Source organism: Lactuca virosa, chromosome 3 (assembly GCF_052849685.1).
Source record: "Lactuca virosa cultivar CGN04683 chromosome 3, Lactuca_virosa_CGN04683_v6, whole genome shotgun sequence".
Lineage (NCBI taxonomy): Eukaryota > Viridiplantae > Streptophyta > Magnoliopsida > Asterales > Asteraceae > Lactuca > Lactuca virosa.
This window is the reverse complement of record NC_136428.1, coordinates 4,776,142-4,795,692: the sequence shown is the minus strand read 5'-3', so window position 1 is coordinate 4,795,692 and position 19,551 is coordinate 4,776,142. Positions and strand designations below refer to the sequence as shown.

Sequence of the window (19,551 nt, the reverse complement as noted above, 5' to 3'; positions counted from 1 at the left end):
TCATCATCATCCGACTATGCTCGGGGTCCACTACCTATAATATATAAAAAGCTGAGTGGGTCAGGCTTGGAAGCCTGGTGAGCATATAGGGTTTTCAACCCACAATAAATGAATTTACTGTACTTAAACATCAATCAATCAACCAAATTACCCCAACCCCATTATCTTATTAATTTCTTAAGGGTTTACCCTAAGATTAAACTATCACTCCTTCCTAAGGATTCATCCTAAGGAATAGGCACAAGGTCACACCATCACCAGGGTTTATACAACAGGCACTAAGTCCATAGCTGCCAAGGTTTATTCAACATGTGCTAAGTCCATAGCTCTTATTTATCGACAGTATTATTTACAGGTATTCCCCCCTGCAATACATGTCAATGGGTTTTTAGAGTACATCAAATGAACATATAGTTCATTACACCTACAGGTTGCGGGCCTGCTAGTGTTCCACATACCATCTAGAATAGTCCATGGTTGTCATCCCTACTCTGCTGAATGACGGGGGCCAACATTTTGGGTAAGTGATTCTCTCAAATTTCACCACTCACCCTCAACTCATGATCAATATTACTGATCATCTCCTTTATCCAACTCACCTATCATCACACACCCATTATTTCATCTACCCATGTTTTACCCAACATTTTTGTAGATAAAAATACATATATACAGTTTAAATTATTTAAAAACATGTATAAATCATACCTTCAACATCCAACTCAAATAAACAAACAATAAATATTCACACAGCACGTATTTTATGTAAAATACTTCATATCTATGTGTAAGGTGAAAGTAACTACACACTCACCTGATTTAATGAAAATCGGACAGCAATTCGTTTCCTAAAACGATCGTTTTTCAATAAAACCGGGAGTTTTATTGAGAAACCGGGCTCTGCGAAAGGTCGGGCTTCAAAACCGAAAAGATAAATTTTCCGGGCTTCTCGGGCACTTCGTGGTGTATTCCGGGTGTTAGAATCGATACCGGGGCTTTGGGGGAAGTTAGGATGAAAAAAATATTGAAAAAGGGCTAAAAATGACAAATTTTCAAAGTATACCCGGGAGGTCTCGCACCCTCCTATTTATAGGGGCGAGCCTCCTGATCCGATGGTTGAGAAGGAGCCACGCGTCGCAGATCCGAAGGCTCGCAGGGGGATGGCTCGCGCGTGACTGCATGTGCGAAGGGTCTACTGGAGGCTTCTGATTGGACCACTTTGGACCACTCTATGGTTCGGACACGCTGCTGATGACACACCGAGATCGGACACGGGGGAGCCTCCTATTAGACCGAACCTCAGACTCGCGAAGAGCATGAAACGCCTCGCCAGGTGGCTTCGGTGACTCAGCAGGTTCTGGACACGCGTCGGATTGCGAAGCGAGGACACGTGGCCAAAGTCCACGTGTGCGAAAATTCCCGGTTTTGGCATTATTCCTCGATTTTCGCGCCAAAACTTCTAAAATCCATAACTTTCGTATACGAGCTCCGTTTTTGACGTTCTTTATATGCACGCGTAGGTAAAATTACGCTCTACAACTTCCGTTTAGACTTCGTCGGCTAATTTTGATTTTAATTTTTATATTATTATTTTTAACAGACCGGGACAGGAAATCCGTTAAAAATTCATAACTTCTTCATCTGACGTCCGTTTTAATCAGACTTTTTACCGTTGTGCTACTATTTACGAGACCTTCGATTCTCGTTTAGGTTGTGTCGGCTAAAAATCACCCGATCTAAAATTCGAGTTTTTAGCTGTCTACTGCTAAGCTGAAACTTCGAAAAATCATAACTTCCTCATACGAAGTCAGATTTGGGTGTTCTTTTTATACCTACTCTCGGTTTAACAAACACTACGAGTTTCGTTTAGATCGCTAAGGCTAAAAAGTAGTTTATCGAAAACTCACTTTTTATGACATTCAGCACCGTGCCGGTTTATCGCGAAACTTCGACAGGTCATAACTTCTTCGTTATAACTCGGATTTCGGCATTCTTTATATATCCGTAATCCTTGTCACGCCCACTACAAGTTTCTTAATAGATATCGGATTTATCTAAAATTTAATTTTTGACGCTCATTTTTATTCATAATTATTTAAACCCTAATAATTAAGCATAAAACACATAATATTCACATAATTCCTTTTCATTTCTCCAAAATGAGTCACAAAGGTTAACCCAGACCATTATGTCAATATTAATGCCTAGCCTAGAAACACGGGCGTTACAATTGAGGAGTGGGTGTGCAGCCGCACACTCATGTGTACGGCCGTACACTCCTCCTGAGAGAGTGTATGGCCCGAATCTTGTACTACGACTTGGTATTACTCGACCTAGAACTCAACCTTTGATTGTACGAGGCTTAGAAAGTATCATTACACCATTAAACGGTGTTAAATGATGATAAAATCGAGTTTAACATTGATAAAATTGATCGATTGTACAGGATAAAAGTTTCGGGTTGTCACATCATCCCCCCGTTAGAGGGAATTTCGTCCCGAAATTAGAACATAGAATACAAATCATGAATTAGGAAAGAAATGTGGATATTTCCGTTTCATCTGATCTGCACGCTCCCAAGTGAATTCAGGTCCCCGCTTGGCATTCTAGCGAACCTTCACTATCGGGATGCGACTTTGTTTCGTTCGTTTGACCTCACGATCCATGATTTCGATTGGTTCTTCCACAAAGTTTAGATTCTCGTTGATTTCAATCTCATTGAGAGGAATAGTAAGAGTCTCGTCGGATAAGCAGTTTTTAAGGTTCGAGACGTGGAAGATAGGATGAATGTTACTAAGCTCTTGAGGTAAACGGAGTTTGTATGCTACGGGACCGATCCTAGCGAGGATCTCGAATGGTCCGATGTATCTTGGATTCAGCTTTCCACGCTTTCCGAAGCGTATCATGACTTTCCAGGGCGAGACCTTCAACAGAACACGGTCTCCAACCTGGAACTCCAAGGGTTTTCGTCGTTTATCGGCGTAGCTCTTTTGTCTATCTCGTGAGGCTTTCAGTCGTTCTCGGATTTGTACAATCTTTTCGGTGGTGTCACGAATGATTTTTGGGCCAGTGAGAGTGTTGTCAGGGATTTGCCCCTTGGCTAGCTGCGTGTCGCCCACCTCATCCCAGCACAGAGGGGATCTGCACTTGCGACCATAGAGGGCTTCGAAAGGCGCAGCCTTGACGCTGGTATGGTAACTGTTGTTGTAGGAAAATTCAACCAAAGGAACATGGGTGTCCCATGAAGCGCCGAAATCGTTGACACATGCTCTCAACATGTCTTCTAATGTTTGTATGGTTCTCTCACTCTGCCCATCTGTCTGAGGATGGTAAGTTGTACTCATGTCCAGCTTAGTTCCAAGAGCTTTTTGCAGAGACTGCCAAAATCTCGAAGTGAACCTGCTATCTCGAGCGGAGATAATGGACACAGGCACACCGTGCAGCCGAACTATCTCTTGGATGTAGATTCGCGTGAGTGTCTCCATTTTGAAATTTTCTTTAATTGGCAGGAAGTGGGCGGATTTAGTCAGTCGATCGACTATTACCCAGATGGCGTCGTACCCACTTGGAGATTTTGGTAATTTGGTGATGAAATCCATGGTAATCCTTTCCCACTTCCATTCAGGAATTTCCGGCTGTTGGAGTAGACCCGAGGGTTTCTGATATTCGATCTTCACTTTGGCGCAAGTCAGACACTTGCCCACGAATGTAGCGATCTCCGCTTTCATGTTTGGCCACCAATATAGCTTCTTGAGATCAAGGTACATCTTATCCGAACCTGGATGAACAGAGTATCTGGTCCTGTGAGCTTCGTCCATGACAACTTCTCTGTAACCACCGAACTTTGGGGTCCAGATCCGGTCCATGAAATAATAGACTCCGTCTCCCTTGATCTCTAGGTTCTTTTCCATTCCTCTCAAGGCTTCATCCGTCACATTCTCCGGTTTTAGGGCTTCCAGCTGAGCTTCTCTGACTTGTGCGGATAAGTGGGAATGGATAGTCATAGTTAGTGCTTTCACACTGCGACCCATGTACTCTTTTCAACTAAGGGCATCCGCCACCACATTGGCTTTGCCGGGATGGTAGCGTATTTCGCACTCGTAATCGCTGAGTAGCTCAACCCATCGCTGTTGTTGCATGTTCAATTCCTTCTGATCAAAAATATGTTGCAGGCTCTTATGGTCAGTGAAGATAGTGCACTTGGTTCCGTAGAGATAATGTCTCCATATCTTCAATGCGAAGACCAGTGCTCCCAATTCTAGGTCGTGTGTTGTGTAGTTGACTTCGTATGTTTTCAGCTGTCTCGAGGCATAGGCAATAACCTTTCCTCGTTGCATGAGCACACAGCCTAAGCCCTGATTGGATGCATCACAGTAGACAACGAAGTCCTCCGTCCCTTCGGGCAGAGACAGGATAGGTGCGCTGCACAAGGCCTGTTTCAATGTTTGGAACGCAGTGTCTTGCTTCTCACTCCAACAGAAAGGTACGCCTTTCTGAGTCAGAGTGGTTAAGGGTTTGGCAATTTTTGAGAAATTATGGATAAACCTGCGATAATAGCCAGCGAGACCCAAGAATTGACGAATTTCTGTGGGTGTCTTCGGTGCTGACCAGCTCTCTATCGCTTTGATTTTGGAAGGGTCCACGTGAATGCCTTCTTCGCTTACCACGTGACCTAGGAAGGTTACTTTTCGAATCCAGAATTCGCATTTGGAGAATTTCGCGTAAAACTTCTCCGCCCTTAGAGTTTCCAGCACTAATCTCAAGTGCTGCTTGTGATCTTCCTCGCTTCTGGAATAGACAAGTATATCGTCGATGAACATGATGACGAACTTGTCCAGGAAAGGACGGCACACCCGGTTCATCAGATCCATGAACACTGCCGGTGCGTTGGTTCGAACGAAGGGCATTACTACGAACTCGTAGTGACCATATCGAGTCCGAAATGCTGTCTTAGGAACATTACTTTCATGGACTCGCAGCTGATGGTACCCTGACCTGAGGTCTATTTTCGAGAAGTAGCTGGCTCCTTGGAGTTGGTCGAAGAGGTCGTCGATTCGAGGAAGAGGGTAACGGTTTTTTACAGTAAGTTTGTTCAGTTCTCGATAATCGATACACATCCGAAAGGATCCATCCTTCTTTTTCACGAACAAGATCGGGGCTCCCCAGGGTGAGGAACTCGGTCTGATGAATCCTTTACTGAGCAGCTCATTGAGCTGACTGGATAACTCTTGCATTTCTGCCGGCGCTAATCGGTATGGGGATTTAGCTACGGGGGTAGCTCCGGGGACTAAGTCGATGCGAAACTCGACTTGGCGTTCGGGAGGGATTCCCGGGAGATCTTCGGGAAAAACATCGGGAAAGTTGCAGACTTCGGGGATGCTCTCGAGGTCTTTAACTTCCTGCTTCTCGTTAATGACGTGGGCTAGGAATGCATGCAACTGCTTTTGCAGGAGTTTCTGGGCTTTGATGCACGAAATGATACGGAGGCCTGAACTGAGTTTATCGCCGTAAATCATGAGAGTTTCATCAGAGGAAAGATTGAGACAGATAGCTTTTTCATAACAAAGGATATCAGCATGATTGGGGCTCAACCAATCCATGTCGATGATGACATCGAAGCTTTTTATGGAGACTGGCATAAGGTCGATAGGAAAAGAATGATCGTTCAAGGTGAGGGTACAGCCTACGTATATATCATTAGTGCTCTCTTTCTCACCGTTAGCCATCTTGACGGTAAATGTTTCAGTTAGTGGTTGAGGTTTATGTTTGAGGAGATGTTTGAATGCATGGCTAATAAAACTTCTCTCCGCACCAAAATCGAAAAGAATGCATGCATAAGAGTTGTCGAGAAGGAACGTACCCGTCACAATGGTAGGGTCAGCCACGGCCTCCTCTTGCCCCATAGATAGTACTCTCCCGTTGTTGCCAGTTGTTGCTACCTTGGGCCAGTTTCTCTTGTAATTCCCGACCTCCCCACAGCCGTAACAGGCTTGACCAACGCCTGCTCCCGAGGCCTGATCGGTTGATTGGACTGGTGTTCTGCAGCCTCGAGCCAGGTGGCCCTTCTTGCCACAGTTGTTGCAGAGCATTTCACGACATGGGCCAGGGATGCGATGATGATAGCTGCACTTACTGCACCAAGGGAGGGTGCCAGTATACCTATTGGTAGGTGCTTGAGTTGCAGGAGCAGCAACAGGAGTAGTAGCAGGAGTAGTAGCAGCGTGGACTGCCACCGTTGGCTGTTTCTTTGAGGGCTCATGCGAAGACTGGCCCTTCCGCTGCTTCCAGAACTTTCTTTTCTCACCACTCCCTTTTGCTGGTTCAGGAGTGGCCGTCACATTATCAAGATCAACTCCGTGATCTATGAGAGTTTGCGCCAGACACTTAGCGCTGTCAAAGGTGTTTGGCCTAGCAGCCAAGACATTTCCTTTGGTGGGTTGTGTCAGTCCCCAAATGTATCTCTCTATCTTCTTGCTTTCCGGGGTGACCATTCCTGGGCAAAGAAGTGCTAGGTCTTCAAACCTAGAAGTGTAGGCAGCAATGTCGGAACTCTTCATCTTTAGGTTCCAGAGTTCGTGCTCTAGTTTCTGCATCTCGCCCCGTGGGCAGTACTCAGCAAGCATGAGTTCCTTTAAACTTTCCCAACCCATAGCATTCGCCACTGGCAGGGTTAGGGATTTGACTCGACCATTCCACCAGGTTAGTGCTCTGTTTGCGAAAGTGCAAGCGGCGAATTTTACTTTGTTGGCTTCAGAACAGGAACAAATTTTGAAAATGGACTCAATTTTCTCGATCCAGTGAGTCAGGGCAATAACCCCTCCTTTGTCGTCGAAAGATGTGGGTTTTGCGTTCATGAAGTCCTTATAAGAGCACTCCTTTTGGTGTCCCTGACCACCTTCATGATTTTGGGGATGAGTACCACCTCCCTGCCCACCAGATCCGCCAGGATTAACTTGTGACATCGCGGCAGCCACAGCAGCAGTAACAGCTGCTTGGAACATAAAGGGATCGAACTGAGGGGGCGGTGGTAGTGGTGGAGCGTCGTCATTCCTTCTGATAGGTCTTTTTCGGGGAGGCATCTTGTTCTAGAAACAACCAGGAAGAAGAGGATGGTAAGTCCTCTGGAATCGAATCAAGAGATATAAAGATGTATCTCAATATGATGGCTAGAGTGTTCTACTAAGCGATAAACAAAGGAAAGCTACCAATGCAAATAAGTTATCGCTAGAAGGAATGAGTAGCAACACTTGGAAGTGAATTTCTGCAATGAATTTGACTCTAGTAAAATACTCCTATAGTATTTTAAGTAGTATGGATACTGGGTAAGTTTTAGGCCTGTTGCAACACCAAAGTCACTCCCAAGCACATGTTGGTCATGTCTCGAATAAATATAGTTGATCAGGCTATATTGACCCTAGACATGATTACATAACTTTCCAGGTTTAACCGCAGTCTTCAACATCCAAAATACTTTTGTTTTGTTCTACTCATGATACTTTTTCTGGTATGTAGGTATACTTGTATACTTTTGTAAAAATACTTTATGTTTTAAAAGTATACTTTTAGTTCAGAGCACTTCGGCCCCTGAATGTTTATAGTTGTATACCATGTAAGGTTCGGTATACTTAGTTCACTATAAACAATAGCTCTGATACTAATCTGTCACACCCCCGAACCGTCGGAACGGATGGCGGAAACGTCTGGGGGCGGGCTACGTCATGCGTAGTATCACAACAATCGTATCATAGTAATCAAAGTAAACACAACCATTACATTAAAATATGATTATGATTATTTACATCTGTTTGGAAACATAGTTTGTACATATTAGTATATTCAAAAGCAACAAAAGTTAAAGACGAGACTCCAAGATGCTTCGTCTTCCCCAAAAGCTGGCGAAGGTACCTGTCTATCGTTGCCCTGAGAATACAAGCGATTTTGAAAACATATCGGCATAAAGCTGGTGAGTTCATAAGTATGTTTTTGTATTGGAAACTAGTCACTGAATTTGTACAATTGATTCCTTTTCATTATAAGTAAATATCGTTTGTAATGAAAAGCCTTTGTTATCGAGTTCTGAAATATGTATGCATGCTTTCCAAGAAAATCCAATATTTTCTAACATGTTCGTTTAGTACTGTATGAAAAGTATATTCCGTTTGAAAACCCTGGCTACCGCCAGTAAGCAAGATATGTTTCGTTTGAAAACCCTGGAATACCCTCCAGTACGTAAGTAGTTTTATTATTCAAATAAAACCAAGAGTTGAATCCCTGGAATACCCTCCAGTAAGTAGATGAGTAGTTCTATTAGTTAAAATAAAACTATGGAAGAAGGAAATCCCGTAAACAATGGATAGTTATACTTATTGTGAGTCGGATAACCATGCTAATTTGACCCGTGACCTCCTTGACGTTTCTTCGGACGTCGTACGATTACAAAATTTGTCACCCCAGGCGTGCCCGCCTAACTGTAGCTAACAGTTCAGGTGTGGGATTTTCAGTCCCGAATAGATCTATTCACAAATTTCATGCTCTCCCTCCAGGAGACTCTGGTTATACTTCTGGTGAGGATTTATTGGTACCCCGAAGGGCATAACGAAGATAAGTCTCATAATCCTGTATTCACTAGTTTACGTGTAGTTCGGTTGTTCTCGAGTTCGAAATCGTTGGTAACAATGTAGAGTATAAATAATTATACATAAAATAATTATTTAGTAAGATACTCATGATATTCGTATAGATAAACTAAATTTGTCATAATTTATATGTTTGACTTTGCATGGAGTTTGATTCTGTAAAACCGGTAATGAAATCCCCAAACTATACCTATTATAGTTTGATTGATAAGTTATGATCATGTACTATTCAGAAAACTATGCAATTATGTTTAGAAAACGTCCCTTATGCTCCGCATATTACAAAAGGGATAAGGTGTCTAAATGTTTATCGTAAAACCATTGGAACTGCATCAGTTTTTAAGTTATGAAAAACCTTTATGTTTGGCTTGTATCCCCCCCTGAAAACATTATAAAAACTTATGAAAGCGTAGGGGTATGAACTCACAGTTAAATGTAGGATTCGAAGGTATGGATGCTGAGTGTCAACTGACGTTTCGTATGCAAGTGGATCCTATTAACATATATTAACACATATATGTATTAGATTAAGGTGTTCCATGACTAAACACGACGGGGAAACCACCCCAAAGACTTGGAAATGCTTGAATCAAGGTCTCGGAGCCATAAATGGTCGAATTAGGGAGGTGTATGGCCATTAGAGTGTGTGTGCGGCCAGGGTGTGCGACCAGCATGTGTGTGCGGTTGCACACTGGAGTGTGCGGCCGTACAGAGGGCGTGTGCGGTCGTACAAGGGAGTGTGCGGCCGTACATAGGGGTGTGCGGCCGTACACTCTTCATTCATGTCCAAAATGTGGATTTTCGGGTGTTTCAAGGCCAATACCAAGTCCAACTAGCAGATAGGGGATCAAACTCTCACTTTGGAGGGTTTTTGAGGTGTGTACGGTCACCTTATGAAGGTGTGCGGCCGTACACCTTCAAGTGATGAAGAACACGACGAACATGAAGAACATGAAGAGTTTTAAGCTTAGATCAAGGTGTCTTACTAGTATAACAAGCTGAATGATGGAGTAATTCACGTTTTTTAGGCCCTTAGAGTGTTCTTGGATGAAGTTTTTAGAGAGAGAAAGTAGAGAGAGAAAGTAGAGTGAGAAAGTAGAGTGCAGCCAAATGAAAGGAATGAATGAAGGGGGTCACTCTATATATATAGGGATGAGTGTGCGGCTGGAAGATGGGTGTGCGGCCGCACACTCGGGTGTACGGTTGAGGAGTGGGTGTGCGGCCGCACACTCATGTGTACGGTCGTACACTCCTCCTGAGAGAGTGTATGGCCCGAATGTTGTACTACGACTTGGTATTACTCGACCTAGAACTCAACCTTTGATTGTACGAGGCTTAGAAAGTATCATTACACCATAAAACGGTGTTAAATGATGATAAAATCGAGTTTAACATTGATAAAATTGATCGATTGTACATGATAAAAGTTTCGGGTTGTCACATCATCCCCCCGTTAGAGGGAATTTTGTCCCGAAATTCGAACATAGAATACAAATCATGAATTATGAAAGAAATGCGGATATTTCCGTTTCATCTGATCTTCGCGCTCCCAAGTGAATTCAGGTCCCCGCTTGGCATTCCAGCAAACCTTCACTATCGGGATGGGACTTTGTTTCGTTCGTTTGACCTCACGATCCATGATTTCGATTGGTTCTTCCACAAAGTTTAGATTCTCGTTGATTTCAATCTTATCGAGAGGAATAGTAAGAGTCTCGTCGGATAAGCACTTTTTAAGGTTCGAGACGTGGAAGACAGGATGAATGTTACTAAGCTCTTGAGGTAAACGGAGTTTGTATGTTACGGGACCGATCCTAGCGAGGATCTCGAATGGTCCGATGTATCTTGGATTCAGCTTTCCACGCTTTCCAAAGCGTATCATGCCTTTCCAGGGCGAGACCTTCAACAGAACACGGTTTCCAACCTGGAACTCCAAGGGTTTTCGTCGTTTATCGGCGTAGTTCTTTTGTCTATCTCGTGAGGCTTTCAGTCGTTCTCGGATTTGTACAATCTTTTCGGTGGTTTCGCGAATGATTTCTGGGCCAGTGAGAGTGTTGTCGGGGATTTGCCCCTTGGCTAGCTGCGTGTCGCCCTCCTTAGCCCAGCACAGAGGGGATCTACACTTGCGACCATAGAGGGCTTCGAAAGGCGCAGCCTTGACGCTGGTATGGTAACTGTTGTTGTAGGAAAATTCAACCAAAGGAAGATGGGTGTCCCATGACGCGCCGAAGTCGATTACACATGCTCTCAACGTTGAGTTTGTATAATCATGTTAGTTGAGGGCTGGTTTGGGAAACCAGGTCGGAGGATCGCCAGCAAAACTCGAGTGAGTTGGGCTATAGATTATGCAAACGTCCGGCATGGGATGCTTCCGGATTAGTAGTCAGTGGCAGAGACAGCATGGAGAGTGTGGTAAGACTGCGGGATAGCCGCAACTTTCGTTAGTAGCCAGTTAGGGGAGTGTGGGCTAAGGATCATATCTCCTAAGTCGGAGGAGTGTGGGGGAGGGCCCGTATCTCCTAGTTAGCATAGTTTGGGCGAGGCCCGTGTCTCCTAGTTAGCAGGATAGAAATCAGGAAAGGATAGCTCGTTGAGATATAGTATGGAGTTGACCTGCATAGCCCTAGAGAGGTGAGACATTGGGAGAGGTCGCTCCAAGATATAGTGGGTGAGACCCGTGGGCGAGGCCCGTATGTTGGTAGCAGTGCAGGTGGCACCTGGTAGAGACCTTAGGGTCAAGATAGGGGATCGAGGATCCCAGGACTTGTAGAGCCAGAGTGGAAGGTTAGATGGAACAGTTTAGATAGCCGAAGTTTCCTTCGGGAGTCGCTGAGAGCGACTGAGCGATTGAGCTTGGGTTCGGTAACCGGTGGGAGTCCGGTAACACAGTTAATGGTAGAATAGTTGGGGACCAGGGTGGTATCGGTTCATCCGGAAGGCGGATAAGAGACAGCAAAGCCTTCAGTCAGGGGCAGTAATGATAAGAGAAGTTGTCGTGGGACAGCTAGTTGACCGAGAAGTGCTACGCCTCTCACAGCAGGGTTAAATAATCTCAGAGGGAAGGGTCTGACCCTGTTGTGCAGCTCTCGTATGAGTCTAACCGTTGCAGGGATGAATCTTTTACTCGAAGGATTATCTGATCTATTCGCTGAGATAGGATGTCAGCACCAGAACATAGTAAGAGGAAGCATTCAGTGGGTGTCGGTTAGACCTGACAATTTGAGACACGAATACACGAATCTGTGAGAGACACGACACGACACGAATACACGACACAAATATATCTTAAAAATTGAGATAAACCTTATTTCTTATCGTGTAATCGTATCGTGTGAAATTCGTGGCTCACATGTTTTCATGACACGAATACACGAATTGCCAGGTCTAGTGTAAGTGAAGTAACCAGCACTGGGAATGGCTGGAGGTGTAGTTACAGCAAAGGTATGTCCTTCACAGAGATAGAGAAGGTAGTTGTTAGGGAAAGTTGCCTTGGGAAGGCCAGTAGACGCGCAAGGAAAAGGGGTGAACCCCTAGGATGTCCAACATGGGTACTCGGGGAGTACCGAAAGGAAGGTCGGTTGGATAAGAGCCATGTTCTCAGGATGGTTGGTGATTAGAGTGCTCTCGAGGTATCGGCAAGGATTAGTCCTGTCAGGATGACCGGGCGGAAGGTCAATGGAAGTGGTTCTTCGGGGATCGGACCCAGCAGGTGATGCATGCTTCGGGAAGGAATTGGTAAGTAGGTTGCAAGATAGTGGCCGTAGCGGACTTCGAGGACGAAGTCTAGTTTAAGTGGGGGAGAGTTGTAACGCCCTGTTCTGAAAGTATTCGTTTATGGATTTCAGAGCCCGAGATTAGGGGCGTTTCGGTCTTTTATGGGCTTTGAGTTTTAGGCGAGGAGGTTTCGGCTGAGATATGTTGCTAGAAGCGTAGGGCTTCTCGCTACCTTTTAATGGATATAAAGTTCGTCGGAAACGGACTTAGAATGAAGGAGTTATAGCACTTTGAAGTTATTGACATTAATGGTCCCTTAATGGAAGAAGTTGGCAAGAAGGACCATGCATGCAAAGTGGAAGGTGCGTGGGTACGCCCAGCGTAAGTTGGGTTACGCCCAACGTATAAAGGTAAATGGTTGCGGGTGCCTTTGGCGTACGCCCAACGTACAGGATGTACGCCCAGCGTACGTCCAGAGTCCAGAAACCCTAAATTTAGGGTGTGCCACTATATAAAGAACATTATACCCTCAAGATTCAGCCTCCATTCCACCCTAAAGATCTGCTACGAAACCCTAAACCCTCTTGAGTGTTCTTAGAGCTTGTAAGGCCATTTTGGAGTGCATATTAGTGTTCTTGGAGATGAGTTATCATCTTGGAGTCTCATTGATTAAGGAGGAGCTTTTAGATCCAAGTTCTCCAGCTCAGTTACAAACCTCAGAAGGTATAAAGCTTCCATCTTTCCTTATAGAAGTTTAGATCTAGGTTTATGGAGCTTTGGCCCTTTTTAGGTCCAAAGAATGGACCTTTATGATGAAACCTAGTGTTTGAGCTTAGGGTTGCCACCCTCAGAGCTAAAAAGGTCCCATAAGCAATAAAGTCTCCATCTTGGACGTCTTAATGAGTTTATGCATGAGATCTAGCCCTCTTTATGGAAGAAGAATGTCATTTTGGGAGTTTGGACTTCTTTGGGCCAAGTTAAGTCACGAAGTTAGTGACTTTATGGATTAAGACATGGAAAAGGACCAGTAGCTGTAATTGTAGCCTCTGGAGTGGAGGAATAAGCACTTAATGGAAAAAGGACTTAACGGGGAGGGGGGTTACACTGAGTGTACGTGCAGGTACGCCCAGCGAACTCACCATTCGGCCTGTACGCTTAGCATACGCAGATGTACGCCCCGCGTAATCCGTCTGTATAGGCCATGTGTTATTGGGCCTCGGTTTGGGCCATGCTTTGGGTTCTTGGGCCTTAGTGGGCCATCAGTAGTCAGATAATATGGGCCAAGGAAATAGTTGGGCTTAGAGTAAGGCCCAATAGAGGGAATGGGCCCAATTTATCAAATTGGGCCATTAGTGGGCCACTAGTGGGCTTGGGAAGCCTACATAGTGTTGGGCCTCAGTTTTTGGCCTTAGATATGGACCAAGTTGGTTTAGGGGTAGAATGGTCATTTTACCCCGGAAGGGTTATTGTATTGGACTAAGTGATGTTTGGTATTGGTAGTCGGGAAGCCGAAGGGTCAGCAGTTCGGGAATTGCCAGTCAGCAGCCAGAGGAGTATCAGCAGGGTTCAGCAGTGTGAGGTGAGTCTCCTCACTGTGTGCATGGGTCTACGCCCACAATGCCGTCCCATTATGTTTGTGTATAGTAGGAAGACCTGGGGGTTAGCCCTAGGCATTATTATGATATATGTTCCGGATTACGATCCGATGTCGGGCGAGACCCGATGAATGTAGTATGCTAGTTATACTTGTTGTCTGTGTGATACTTGTATGTGCCCGGTAGGGAGGTGAGTGTGGGCGAGGTCTTGTATCTCATCACTATCCTAGTATGGACGGGGTTCTGTATCTCATTAGTAGCAGAGAAGGGGCGAGGCCCGAGTTAGGAGGGAGGTGTGTGTGGGCGGGGGCTCGTATCTCACTATCAGCAGGAGCGTGGACGGGGTTCCACGACTCATCAGTAACATGACAGGGGTGAGGCCCAAGTTAGGCGAGGCCTTAGAACAGGAGTATAGTAGAGTATGTTTAGCTATTTGTTACGTGTTATGTTATATGTTTGTATGTGTTTAGAGGGTGAGGCCCAGAGATAGGCGGGGCCTAAGAGAAACAGATATGTATACCAAGCGGGGCTCGAAGCCAGGCGGGGCCCGATGTAGCGGGCGAGGCCCGATGTAGCGGGGGAGGCCCAATGTTTGCAGTATGTGGATATGTGTGGTATGTGGTAGGTTGGGGAACTCACTAAGCTTCGTGCTTACGGTTTTCAGTTTTGGTTTCAGGTACTTCCGGTAACGGAGGGAGGAGCTCGGGGTGATCGCATGGCACACACCGTATTTGTTTAGCCTGAGATGTTTTACTCTGATATAAAAAGGATATGTTTTGGGATTTTACTCTGATTGGATATAACACTTTTGTTTATGAATGTAATGGTTGATAACTATGCTTTTATTAATGATTTAAAAAGAAATTTTTGGATCGTATTTTTAAAGATGTTACAAAACCGGTATCCCATTTTTTTTATTAATTCGGTCAAAATATTGAGACTTTCTAAAGATTACGTTATTTTTAATCAATAACCAAAATATTAAAGTTTTTCTGAATATTACCATTGAACTAATGTATATTATTATTAATGAAACATGGTAAGATGCACTCTATGGTTGTTCCTTTCATATTAGTGTTCCTCTTATGTTCTTTAACCTAACTACTACCCAACCTTCATACCATATCTGGTAACAACCATCAGATAACACATCCACCAAGAGTGAAAAGTCAACCTTTGATGACGGTTTAAATGGAAACAAGTAAAGTGTAATTATCTATTAAAATTGTCATTCAAAGTTCACTTTTCACTCTTGATGGATGTGTGTTAGCTTATAGTTGTTACCAAGTGAGGTATGAATATTAGGTGGTAGTTAGATTAAAGAACATAAGAGGAACACCCACATAGTGTATCTCGCTATGACATCCACATTGATGCATACGGAGAACATAAAGAGTTTGATGTGGTCGGCAAGAAATATGGGAGTACTTAGTCCACCTTTCAATTCCTAGAAATTAGCAAACAAATGTATTTCATTTGTTAATGATAAAAAAATGTGTTGTTTTTATAAATGAGTTGTTAATTATAATATACATTCAAAGGGTAATATTTAAAAACGTCACAATGTTTTGGTTATTGATTAAAAAATATGGTGATCTTTAGAAGCGTTTCAATATTTTGACCAAATTAACAAAAAAATATAAGATACTGGTTAAATCTGCCAACCTAGCAAAAATGGTTATTTCGAAATTTTAGTCGATAATCTATCTTTTTTGTAAAAAAATAATAATAATATGTAATTAAATTGTAAACTGACCCAAAATATTGAGACTTTATCAGAGATTTTCCATTTTGAAACAAAATAAAACTTAGAGGTGTCAATTTATGAAACGACACGACAAAAATACATGACACGAAATGAAATCGCGTCGAAATCAAAATTCAAATTTGTGTATGTGTCGTGTTCGTGTCAAGTATAAAAAACACGATGTCATGTTGTGTCGTATTCACAAATCGACACAAAAATTGACACGATTGAGCATGTGTTTGTCATGTTTGTCGTGTTATATAAAGTATGAATTTAAATAAACTATTAGTTATGTAATGTTATCTTTGTCATGTCATGTCGTGTTTTAATTGGTTCATGTCGTGTTAGTGAAAAAAACATGACATCATGTCGTTTCGTGTACGTATTACACAAAACCTTTTCGTGTTGTGTCAGATAAAAACACGACATGACTGCCCAATTTGACAACCCTAATAAAACTGTAGGGACCAGACTACAATGTTTATTAACTACATGGACCAAACATGTAGAGGTTTTTGGTAGCTACCGACAAACCATAAGGACTAATCATGTAATTTTGTTATATATTAATAAAGACATTAAAAAGTTTTAGAAAATAAGAAAGGAAAAAAGAGCGTGGTTAAAACTTAAAACTGAATTGAGCTTAATTTTTGCCTTGATATATTGATTGAGAGTAATTGAAAAACATCACGCAAAACAACAGTCTTAGGAGAGAGTTCCGTGATATTTTCTACTATAATTGTTATACATTTTGAAGTTACGTAAATAATTTGTTTTGATGGTTGGAAAGACGTTTGCAAAACAATAATCATAAAAAGGTTTGGTAACAATGACTGATATATTAAAAGATTCGTACCACCAAAATAAAAAGTGGTTTACTATGAGTAAGCGACATGATCATTTGTACGTTTTATGTATATATATTGACGTTTAGTTAGTCAAATAGATTTTGACAAATTTATAGAAGATTCATTTGTTATTACTTCAAAGAAGATATAAAGTTATATTCTACAAGTACAAGGACTGTTTTTGTCATTTTATCCTTTGAGATATTGTTATTTCAAAACAACCCTCCTCATTTTGGAAAACATCAAATCGACACCTTCCGAAAGTGGAGTAAGAAACCCTCCTATAAATAAACCAATTTCCCTCCCAATTTCCTCCTACGTGTGTTAACTCCGCCATTTAATTTTCTTCAACTGCTACTTCACACACATCACCTCCATCTCAACTCTGAAGTATGCTTTCCGGCGAAAACGACGGATTTTCCGATCGTGTTAATGGCATCAAGTCCACCCTACGTGTCGTCCCCGACTTCCCCAGACCAGGTACACTCAATCTCCATTTTTTTTTTTTTTTTATGAAATTCACAAACCACCGGTGTCTATCTATATGAAAGAAATTTGCACACATAATCTCGCTTACATTGAAGAATAATGATCGTGAATAGAATTTGTGAATCACAGGGATACTGTTCCTAGACATCACTACATTGTTGCTCGATCCAAAGGCCTTCAAAGACACAATCGATTTGTTCGTTGAGCGTTACAAACAGGAGAACATCTCTGTAGTTGCAGGTAATTGCTTTACCAAAATTAATCCCTTCTGGACTAAAATACTTATCAAACGTCACCTTTCCCCAAAAAATCCAAAATACTTATTGAGAACAGGGTCCAATTTTGACTTTTGAGTTTTACATAGCGTAAATGTCAGAAGGAAATTGCACAATTTTCCATTCGATTTAGCAAAATTTCAAACTTCGTTGACTATTCTCCTTTCGTCATACTTGTTGCTGATTTTTTATCAACAATATTCATGTACTTTCTTGTTAACAATAGGAGTAGTGGTTGATACTTGATCGATAGTGGGAAATCAAATAAGGGTATGGAGAGGTCATCGATTAGTTGCTATGAATGAGTATGAGCGGCTGAAAGTGGCCTTTTGCTTACTAAAGCATCTGCATTTTCTCTCTCTTTCAAGATCCAAATATGGAGTGGGATGATGGCTCATGGCAGTTGTTGTTGGAGGAAAGCCAGTGGGACCGGACCTCTCCTAGTGGCCACAAGTTTTTTTTTTTTTATCAATTATGTTCGGTTTAATTTCATTACAATGTGGATTTTATAAGATTTTTCATATAACTTTTTCAATGTATATATATATTACACACATATATATATATATATATATATATATATATATATATATATATATATATATAATTTTTTGTTTTGTCTTATCTTTATGACCTCAACAGTCACCCCACACGCTTACACTTTCTTTTTAGGTAGTTAATCATTGTTTTGATATGTCATTTTCTAGTAACCAATTATTGTTACATAAAAATAAAAATATATAACAAGGTAGTTTAATCGATGACAGGTATTGAGGCTCGGGGTTTTATGTTTGGTCCTGCAATTGCACTGGCTATAGGAGCCAAGTTTGTTCCTTTAAGGAAACCAAAAAAGTTGCCTGGTAAATAAATAAATATAAATATAAGATATAAAATTATAAATGGATTCTTTTTTTTTTTATATGTATATATAGTTAAAATTATAAAATTATTTCAGGTGAAGTGATATCAGAAAAATACATTTTGGAATACGGAACAGATTGTCTTGAAATGCATGTAGGTGCGGTTCAACCGGGAGAGCGGGCTCTTGTGGTTGATGATTTGGTGGCAACCGGTGGGACCCTTTGCGCTGCAATCAACCTACTTGGTAATATTCACAAATTTATGAAAAAAAATATATATATTATTTTTTTTATTTATTAAAAATTGATTATCACGTGCACAGAGCGTGCTGGTGGTGTGGTTGTGGAGTGTGCTTGCGTGATTGAAGTGCCGGATTTAAAGGTATATATGATGCGAAATAATCTTTAAAAAAATATATGAAAATTAAAACTTATTTTTTTCTTCTTTTTAAATTTGTTTGTATTTTTGGATTTTGTAGGGTCGTGAGAGATTAAAATTGCATGGGAAGCCGTTGTATGTGCTTGTGGAGTCGATGTTTGGACAAACATGATGATGATGATGATGTGATTTATGGAATCTGGGGGAAAATGTATATTAGAGGGGTATTATCGGAAGATGGTTTTTAGTAGTAAGCTTTTGATGATAAAATCTCATACACTGGGAACAGAACACTTGCACTTTTCTGTGTTTAGGGGTAGGGAAATTTGGATTCTTGGAATGAAAAATGTCGTTTTAATTGGTGGTATATTTCATAAATGCAAATTCGGTATTTGGCTATCTATGTGTTGTGTTGGGGAAAATACAAATCTAGCCAAAATCCTTAATTACTTATCAAAAAATAGCAAAAAAAAAACCACTTAGCCAAAAATAGCCCACAAAAGAGTAGTCAACCTACAGTTGACTACTCTTTTCCGCAGTTGACTACTCTTTTCCCCTAATGGGCTACTGTTTCACGGACCCGTTTACTTTTTCGTGGCCCATTAGCCCAAAGTATATAATGTAAAATTTTTCAGATTAGGTCATTTTTTTTTTTTGGTTTGGTTACTTTTTTCTCTCAACGGAGCATCCGAAGAACAACCAGGTTTATCTACTTTTCATCAAAATTTTACCGTGTTTGTGATTAGCAGTGTTTTGTATATGGGGTTAAGTTTTTTTTGAAAAAAATCGAAAAAAAATAAAATAAAACCGTAGGTTTCATACGAAACCTACGGTGTACAAGTGATCAATGCACATATTGTGCAGTGTCGACTTGTACACCTACGGTTTCGTATGAGCCGTACAAAATTTTTTTTTTTTGACAAAACAGTAGATTAAACCCCAAAACAGTAGATTAAACCCCAAAACCGTAGTTTTTTTGACAAAACAGTAGATTAAACCCCAAAACAGTAG

The 19,551-nt window shown here is 41.8% G+C and overlaps 1 protein-coding gene across 1 annotated transcript; it reads left to right on the top strand.

Moving 5' to 3' along the window:
- Positions 1 to 16,563: 16,563 nt before the first annotated feature.
- On the top strand, positions 16,564 to 18,939 carry LOC145165141 (adenine phosphoribosyltransferase 3-like). Its single transcript, XM_079083810.1, has 6 exons — positions 16,564 to 17,017; positions 17,156 to 17,266; positions 18,069 to 18,161; positions 18,257 to 18,406; positions 18,485 to 18,543; positions 18,641 to 18,939. Exons 1-6 carry the CDS (start codon positions 16,930 to 16,932, stop codon positions 18,710 to 18,712), a joined length of 573 nt encoding a protein of 190 aa, XP_078939936.1. The 5' UTR covers positions 16,564 to 16,929; the 3' UTR covers positions 18,713 to 18,939.
- Positions 18,940 to 19,551: the final 612 nt, after the last annotated feature.

Coding starts and splice junctions, on each gene's coding strand:
- LOC145165141 (XM_079083810.1), top strand. CDS start 16,930: ATGCTTTCCGGCGAAAACGACGGATTTTCCGATCGTGTTAATGGCATC. Junction 17,267..18,068: donor GAACATCTCTGTAGTTGCAG/GTAATTGCTTTA, acceptor AATCGATGACAG/GTATTGAGGCTCGGGGTTTT. Junction 18,407..18,484: donor CGCTGCAATCAACCTACTTG/GTAATATTCACA, acceptor TCACGTGCACAG/AGCGTGCTGGTGGTGTGGTT.